The sequence below is a fragment of the Leucopleurus acutus genome, assembly GCF_964270905.1.
Source record: "Leucopleurus acutus genome assembly, chromosome: 18".
Classification (NCBI taxonomy): Eukaryota; Metazoa; Chordata; class Mammalia; order Artiodactyla; family Delphinidae; genus Leucopleurus; species Leucopleurus acutus.
The window spans coordinates 51768337-51777209 of NC_139160.1; the positions used below are offsets into that span (position 1 = coordinate 51768337).

At 56.6% G+C, this 8873-nt stretch overlaps 1 protein-coding gene across 1 annotated transcript; it reads right to left on the reverse strand.

Annotated features, from left to right (window-relative positions):
- Positions 1-1437: 1437 nt before the first annotated feature.
- Positions 1438-3374, reverse strand: POU4F1 (POU class 4 homeobox 1; the record flags this gene model as incomplete). The annotated part of the gene is made up of 2 exons (XM_082859243.1): positions 1438-2592; positions 3252-3374. 2 exons carry the CDS (start codon positions 3372-3374, stop codon positions 1438-1440), a joined length of 1278 nt encoding a protein of 425 aa, XP_082715369.1.
- Positions 3375-8873: the final 5499 nt, after the last annotated feature.

The following is an 8873-nucleotide window of genomic DNA, read 5'->3' on the forward strand; positions in this document are numbered from 1 at the left end:
CCGCTCCCAACATGCAGACCTTTTTGAAATAAATGGAGGGCTTTAAACCCGTCTTCCTCTCATCTGGGATTTAGTTGATTTTCTCACAGCCAAGTCCTGCTCCAAGTGAAAGCAGAAACTTCTCAATATTTCAATGATTTCATGTTCTCCAAGACAGAAGAAAGGGGACCTAGAAGAGCAAGATGGGTCCTGTTCTGTGGAGAAAATGGGACAGCGTATCTCTCCTACTGTCTGCCACCCCATCAATCTATTTGAATCAACAGGGGGAAAAAAAGTAGATAGTTTAAAATAAGCCACTGAGAAAAATAAATGAAAGGGCAAGCAAGTTCTATGAGTGGGAAGGGGGGGGAAAGCTTAGTTTGAAATGGTCTGTTTTCTAGATCTTAGATATGAGAGCAAAAATGGAAAGAGTAAAAACCTGGTTAAAATTGTTCTATTTTCCTAGAATAAAATATTTATTTCGGAGCCTCTAAATTCTGCTTTTTAGTCAGCCCAAAGACTATGCCTCTCTCTCCCTAAAGACCCCCATCTGACCTATCAGGCCACAGGAGTATAGGCTGGGTCACTGGAAAACTTGGACTTCACCTAAACAAGTAGCCACCCGCCGCCCCTTTCAGCTGTGCCCCTACTCACTTTCTGGAAATGGAGAGCAGCCGTCGGAGTCTCATTGGAAAAGAGAAAATAAATCAAAGAGGACTTGGATGGGGTGTAGGTAAGACTTAGAGGAAAGATTAAATTAAACACACAAACAGAACAACTAGCTTTGCTACCCAGAATTTCACCTTCCGGTTCGTCTGGTGTTCCGTCTTTGACTCAGTTCCTGTGTGTAGGGCTGGGCGATAGTAATAACGTGGTGCTCTTTTTTCTCTTCCTTGCGGGGGCAGGGGAGGAGGGGGGAATGAAGCTGCAGAACACGACTCTCCGGAGTTAAATTTCTAAAGCATTTTTTTCTTTGCTTTTGTTCTGTTTTGTTTTCTTTTGTCTTTATTTGTCTAGTTTTTGGTGGTTGGTAGGTTTTTTTGTACATAGCTCCTTGGTCCCCAGGAGATTTTGATAAGTGTCTCTGGTCAAAAACAGTCAATTTCCCTACCCTTCCCGAGTCTCCCCCCACCCTCACCCCCAGAGCCATCCTGCCCCTCACAACCCCTCCTCCACTCTCCGCTTTCCTTCCCCCGACTCCCCCACTCTCACAAATGCTCCCTCTTCTCCCCCCGCCCTTCTCTCTGGTGTCCACACCCTGCACCCCAGTCCTCTAGGCTGGGGAGGGTAAGGGCAGGGAGAGCAGAGAGGAGGTGGAGGCGAGCGCTCGAGGAGGGGCTCCCCAAATGCAAGCAGGACAACGGACACTCTAAATCCGGGGGGAAACAGGCCCGGGGAAAGCCCCTCGAAATGCCCTTCGGCTCCCCGATCTGCCCCGCCCGGTACCTCCCATCCCCTTCAGTAAGTGGCGGAGAATTTCATCCGCTTCTGCTTCTGTCTCTGGTTGCAAAACCACACCCGCACCACGTTCTTTTTGAGGTCCAGTTTCTCGGCGATGGCGGCGATCTTCTCGGACGAGGGCCGGGGCTGTACGGCGAAGTAGGCCTCGAGCGAGCGCTTCTCGGGCGCGGCGATGGAAGTCCGCTTGCGCTTCTTCTCGCCACCGTTGAAGAGCTCGGGCTTGTTCATTTTCTCGCGCTGCGCGCCCTCGGCTTCCTCCAGCCACGCCTGCAGGATGGGCTTGAGCGCGATCATGTTGTTGTGCGAGAGCGTGAGCGACTCGAACCTGCAGATGGTGCTCTGGCTGAGCGAGCCCACGCCCGGGATCTTGAGGTTGGCCAGCGCCGAGCCCACGTCGGCCTGCGTCACACCCAGCTTGATGCGCCGCTGCTTGAAGCGCTCGGCGAACGCCTCGAGCTCGCGCGGGTCCGTGTCCGAGTCGCAGATGGACGCCAGGCCCGCCGCGCCCACCACGGCCGCCGCCGCCGACGCCGCCGCCACCTGCCCGGCCGCCGCCGCCGCCGCCGCCGCCGCTGCCGCGCCGTGGTGCGCCGCCGCCGCCACCAGCCCGGGGTGCGGCAGCCCCGACGGCATGTTCATGGCGGCCGCCGCCGCCGGGTGCGACAGGTGGCCCAGGCCGTGCATGTGCGGATGCGGATGCGCCGAGCCGCCCAGCAGCCCGCCGCCCGGGCCCCCGCCGCCGCCCCCCGGGCCGCCGCCGCCGCCCGGGCCGCCGCCGCCCCCGGGGCCGCCACCGCCTGGGCCGCCGCCGCCCCCCGGGCCGCCTCCGCCCCCCGGGCCGTCGTGGGCGCCGCCGCCGCCGCCCGCCGCGCCCGCGCCGCCCGCGCCGGCCATGAGCGCGAGCGAGGGCGACGAGATGTGGTCCAGCAGGTCACCGGGCTCGAGCGCCTGGTGGTGATGGTGGTGGTGGTGGTGGTGCGCCAGCGGCACGGTGGACGTGGACGTGCATGGCACGCTGTTCATCGTGTGGTACGTGGCGTCCGGCTTGAACGGGTGGCTCTTGCCCTGGGACACGGCGATGTCCACCGCCGCCAGCGCCTCGGCCCGCGCCAGCAGCGTTTCGTCTAGGCTGGCGAAGAGGTTGCTCTGTAGCTGCAGGTGACACAAACCAAACCAAAAAAAACAACAACCACAAAACCAAAAAAAGCAAAAACACAGAACAACCACACACAAGCCGGAAAGTACAAGCAAAAGGCCAACACAAAGCAAGCAAAATAATAACGACGAGGATGGGGATAGTGGAGACCGGGAAAGACAGAATAGGGACACATTGGGGACGAGACAGGGGGTCAGATGAGAAGGGACGGGAGTGTGAGGAGAGGGGCAGATGCGGAGGAGAGGGGGACACAGGAACACATTCCGGGGACGGGCGTGGGAGACGGAAAAGGAGGGGGAAAGAAGAAGTGCAGATGTAACTCGCAGCTGGGGACCCGTGTCACGCACCCGAACACGCACAGAAAACGCCTTTCCAAGGCATGAAATTAACAGGAAAGAGTGGAGGGAAGTCGAGACTCATGGCCCCAGTGCTCCCCACTCCGATCGCCGGCGCCCGACACGGAGGCAGAGGCGACGGGAACACGACACTAAGCTCCACTGTACGAAGCCTGCCTCGCAGCGGGACTCTTCTAAAACTCCCTGCCCGCAAATCCCCGCACCGGGACCTGTACATACATCAGCACCCGACATGCAGCGTCTCGGAGACGGGGAGGGGGCGGGCGCGCGGGCCGGGTCCGCGTGCATGGGGCTCTTACCGGCGGCGTGGGCAGGCAGGCCCGCCGGATGGCCTCGGAGCTGGAGTGCAGTGACGGGTACTTGTGCTCAGGGAGGGTGGGATGCATGGCAAAGTGAGGCTGCTTGCTGTTCATGGACATCATCTTGATGGCTTGGCAAGTAAATCCACAAACACTCCGAAAGTCCGCGGGAAAGTGCGCACGCCGGCTCCCCCGGCCTCCCTTCGGAGGCTGCAGCCGCGGCGGCTGTCGGCGCGGAGGCGGCGGACGCGCCGGGGGCCGCTGCTGCTTCTGCTGCCGCCGCTGCCGCCCGGCGCTGCTTTGACCGCGCAGACCGCCGCGCACCGGCCTCGCGATCCCACTTCTCCGAGAGCTCTAGCCCCGTGCGCCGACGGGATGCACTCCTCTTACACCTGAGCCCCAATTCTCGCGGCCGGTCCGGGGAGCTCTCGCGAGAGCTCGCGGGCCCGCCGCGCTGACAGGCATCAGCTGTCTCCGTCTATCTGACGCGCGCTCTCCCTCTCGGCGGCGCCGTGCGTCTGCGCGCGCGCGCGCTCTCTCCCGGCCGCGACCCGCGCGTGGGAGCCGCTCTTATAGTGACCACCAGCAAGGACAGCGCAGGTGATGCACCTGTAGCTACCCGGACATGCGCACTGCACTTCTCACCTTTCCCATCGCGGGTCTGGAAAGATCAAAAGGGCCAGCTATTGTTTGAGGGTAGGCATCTTTTAGGGGGAGAAAGACAAGATGCTCACCAGCCCCTGGGTGGTTTCCCTCCCTCCTCCACACCCTCACCCCGATCGCAAGCCCAGAATATATGCGCATTACTTAGGCACACCTCCTCTCCGGGACGTCTAACAAGCTGTTATATAATGTATACAGCTGGGCATTTGTATGTTAAATTATGCCCGCGCATTCTTCTGTATGCAGTATAAATAACACAGAAATGCAGAAGGTGCTGTCTTTTGCGGCAAGAACCTGTTTCTTTCTTGGTTTATAAATAGGTTCCTGGAGAATGAATAATCGCGGTGACAGACATTTGTTTGAAGCAGTCAGATGCTATTGATTTCCATATGATTTAATTTCCTCCGCATACTTTGTTGTTGTTGTTGTTGTTGTGACTATAAGTGTGTCAGGCACCGACAGTGACAGCCACTTAGGAGCCACAAGGAGCGTGTGCTTTCTACTAGGGAACGGCTGGTTGTTGAAATGAAGTTGTGCATTTCTCTTATTGTTTGTCTCCTTTAACCGTGTACAAACCCACATTTCAAACAAGCTCCGGATGATCTGAGGCTTCTTGTAATCAAAAGGAAAAATAGTTAACAGGGTGTAGCTGGGATCCTTACCTCTCTTCAGCATACACACACACACACACACACACACACACACACACACACACACACACTTTATGTTGGAAACTCCAGGAAAAGGAAATAGCTTCAGAGAAAAGGGAATAAGATGTTGAAGAGAACTTTATTTTCCCTTCCATCGTTTTGGCTTGTTTGCCCACCACCCGCCCGCCCCCGCCCCCCAGATACAGATATACATACAGATGTATAGATGTGTATATATATACACACACATTTTTTTTCTTCAGTAGGGAACAGAATCAAGCCAATTTATAGGAAAGCGTGATTAAAATATTAATTCAAACCAACTTAAAAGAACGGGGCCCAAGCTCTGGTCCAGGCTTTATTTATTTTTTATTATTGTGAAATCAAAACGTAAGAAGAATAAATCAATTAGCCAACCTGCTATGTGGCCCTTATGTGGCAGGCAGATCAAGGGCCTCCCGGGGAACCATAGTTCAGGTGCCCGAGTCCCCAGGGACTCAGCCCTTGCCCGGGGTGATAACAGCCCAGATGTTATCACATCTGCAGCGAGAGAGCTGGAGAACGGCAAGGGGCTGCGTAGGGGAGGCAGAGATCAGATAAATAATCTTTCTGGTCTCTCCCACAGCAAGGAGGTCTGTATTTCCGCTAAAGATTAGATCTCATTTCTATAAACCTAAATTTACGTTCGCCTTGGATCTTTTCTTTGGATAAACGCGTGCGTATTTAGCGGACACGCTCCCTACTCAAATTCCAAGAAGAGCCCAGAGGCGTCACCACGGCTTTTTTTTTTTTCTTTCTGTTTTCTTTCTGTCTTTTCTTTTCTCTCTAACTTTCCCCCTCCCCCCACACCCTCGCAGCCCGAGAGGGGAGTTAAGAAGGATGTTCACTTGCTAGTGTGAGAAGGAGCCTCGTTTCCATCCATTACGCGGTCCCTTGGGAGTGCTAAGTGCAACTTTATCTCTGCGGGGAATGGACCACGAGCAGGACATCGCTGGAGGGAGCGAATGAGTCCTACGGTAGTCGTCGCACCGGGTGTTCAGGCTTAACTTAATCCTTCCTGACACCCACCGCGGCGGTTCCCTGAGCTCGCCTGCGTTAGGGTGTCGGGGGGTCGGGGTCGGGGGAAGGAAGGGCGCCGCAGAGGATGAGCGCCTAGATCCTGTCTCCCCCTCCCCCCAGGGAAACGCTGGCTTTTAGGGACCCCAAAGAGTGCAGGGGAAACAAACGCAAATAGCACAGTTTGGGGGCCACATGGACTCAGAGACAGAGAGAGAGGTGAGCCCCTGAGTACCAGAAGCCCATCCCGGTTTACCCTCCAACACTGAGAGAGCGCCAGTTAACCCAGCGGGGAGGTCCCTGGCCTGAGTTCAAGACTTCATCACCTTGTCCAGACTCCTCTCCTAGTTCACTTCTTTTAGGACAACCAGAGTCCCTGCCCAGCTTAGGGTGGGCTCAGACCTCTGCTCAGAATGTCTCACTTTCCCCCAGGGCTAGAAATAGGGCCCTGGGTACAGTTCCCATCTCATTACCCCCCCCCTCACCCCACTAATGGATTGGAAGCCCATTTAGGGCACATCTGTGTCCACCCTGGCACTTAGGAAGGGTGCTTGTCACAGAGTGAAAATACCCCATAGAACAATACACGTGTGTAGGAAGGAAGAGAAGGCAGACGGCGAGGGCCGGGAGAAAAACAAAGAGAGTTCAGCAAGCCAGGACCAATGGGGAGTGAGGGGCAAGCAGGAAGATCACCGAAGGGGTCTCCTCTCTCCCTGAAAAGGAGATGCAGATTGGAACAGAGGGCGTGCTGTCCCCACGCAGAGCTGTCTATCTTGATTCCAGCCAGCAATTTTTCCAAAGTCATTTATCTCATCCTTCCCTCATTTACTTTCTACCCTACCTTGAGCACCAGTCTGGGCCAGGGCAAGACACTGGAGATAAAATGAGGTATAAAATACAGGCATCTGCCTTGGGGCGGTGGCAGTCTATGAGAGTGGGGTAGCTACAGGTGAAGGGGGTGTTTTTGTGGTACAGGTGTGACAGGTGCGATGAGAGGGAATTGTATAGAAATACCGGGTGGGGTAGGGGATGATGCTTGGAGAATTATCCTGTCACATCCCTGCTGGGCCTCAGCCCCAGGCTAGAGAGTGGGACACGGTGGTAGATCTGCCGGTACTTCCTTGGACCTTATCAAGCCTTTCCCTACTCTCCCCAGGGCAGTGAAAGGGAAGGGTGGTGGACTGGGGCTCAGTCCATCAATGTCACTGCTTTGTGTTCCGGGTTTGGCAAGTGCAGTAACTAGATGGCCCCTGCCAGAGCTAGTGATGCCCACGTGGGGTCTGAGCCTTGGCATAGAATCCTGGGCAGGTTGGGGTTTGTTTTTTTCTTTTTTTTTTTTTTTTTGTTTCCTTCCTGTTTAATGACCAACACAGATTCCCTCCTCACCCGATCTCATAGCTTTGCATTTTATCAAGAGGGAGATAATGAATGCACAGCTATTGATTTCCAAGGAATTTCCGCCCCCAGGGATAGGGAGTCTATCATCTGGATCAGAAACACATTTCTTTCCCTCATTAATTAATTTTCTCCTCCTTCGTTGGCAGGCCCCACTTCACATTTCCTTTCGCAGCGCCTCTTTCCCGGGCTTAGCGGGCAGACGTTTGTAGGCTGGAGTGAAGACCCGCGGGAGAGGCGCAGCGCAAGGGCGGGACCGGCTGGGGGTGACTGCTGCTCGCCTTTAAGCACCCCGCCCCCTCCACAGCTGCCACTGGCTGGGCAGCCTTTCTTCTTCCGAAGCGGCGCGGGGAAAGTTAGCTCTGGACTCAGCAGCCCCTACCTGCACGCCTCCCTCTCCCCAGCCCCACCTCTGGGCTTGAACCCGATTTATTTATCCGCATTCGGGGACGCCGGGGGGGCGGAGGATGGGGGGAGCGGTGGTCCTGAGGAATGTGCACTGAAGTGAGTGGAGATTGTGCGCGTACAAGAGAAGGGGATCGGGCCTCACGTTCTTGCCCAAACGCGGGGATCTGGAACAACATGCAAACCCAGGCGGCCCAAGACGGAGCTCTGCTCCTCGCAGATGCGGGCCGCCACGTTTCCTCCCGGCAGCCGCCCAGAAACTCGGCCCGTTCACCGCGCAGCCAGCGCCCTGCGCGGGGGAAGTCGCCAGAGCCTCTAGGCGGCCGGCTTCCGAGGCCGCTTGGGTTGTTTTAAGCGGTGGGAATGAACTGGCCAGCAGAGGACCAGGAGGCCTAGAATTGGGAGGGGGGCGGGGGGAAGTGTCGGTATTCGGAAGAGGGGCGGCACTTGGGAGGTCCGGCTCCCTTCCGCTCAGACACCCTCTGTCCAAAGAGTGGGACAGAGCGGGGACTAGTGCCGTGCTTTCGCTTCCCCTCCTGGCGGCCTTGCCAGCGTCAAACCTGGGCAGCTTTGCTCCTGGGTCTCTCTAAGCGCTGACCCTTGCGCATTCCGTTCCCGTCCCTCCCGCGGTGTGGGCATTGGGCTCCTCGCCCGCCCAGCCCGCAAGGCAGTCCTGGGAGGTCGCCCTGCCCTGTGCCACCGCTCAGCCCGAGGCGCGAGTTCACAGCCACGCTCTCGTTGGCGAGAGCTGGGAGATTTCCCACAGGCTACTGTCCTTCCTTTCTACCCCGCTCTGCCCGCACCCGCGGCCGCTTGTCTCCCTCGGTCCCAAAGGCCGGGGTGGGTGAGTTATTGAGGCCAGTGGTGATCAGCTCCTGTGAGGCTCCCAGCTGGGACCTGCGGAGGAGGTTCTCGAGTAAGCCGCTGAAAACCCAGTGTTTTCGTTCTTCTAGCCGTTTAATTCAAATGCCACTTACGTTGGGAACATTTTCCTGGATGTCGAGCACCCCACTCCGAGATGTCCCTGATACACACACTTGGGATCCGAATGATGCGGCAGTAAAGTTCACTGCCGGTCATTCTCTCTCTTGGCGTTACATCTGTAGAGATCTAGGTGTATATATATATATATATAAAATCTCCACCCTAACCCCTCGGTGGACTTAAACCCACCTACCTTGTGAAAGCCCTAGGGATGATGTAGGACTACGTCTCCGTCCTAACAGGGGCACGGCCTCCCTCCCCCGCTAGTTGCCAGAACAAGTTTCACTGTCCAAGTGACAATGCTGGACCGCTACGCTTGGCCACGGGCCCCTGTGGTTTAGGTCCCAAGGGAAGCAGAGCTGCTCCCGCCCCGCACAGGCCCCTTCCAGAAAGGGAGAACGCGCTGGTCAGAGAAGGGGCTTCGAGGTCTCCTGGTTACGAACAACAACGAACAAACCAACTCGACAAC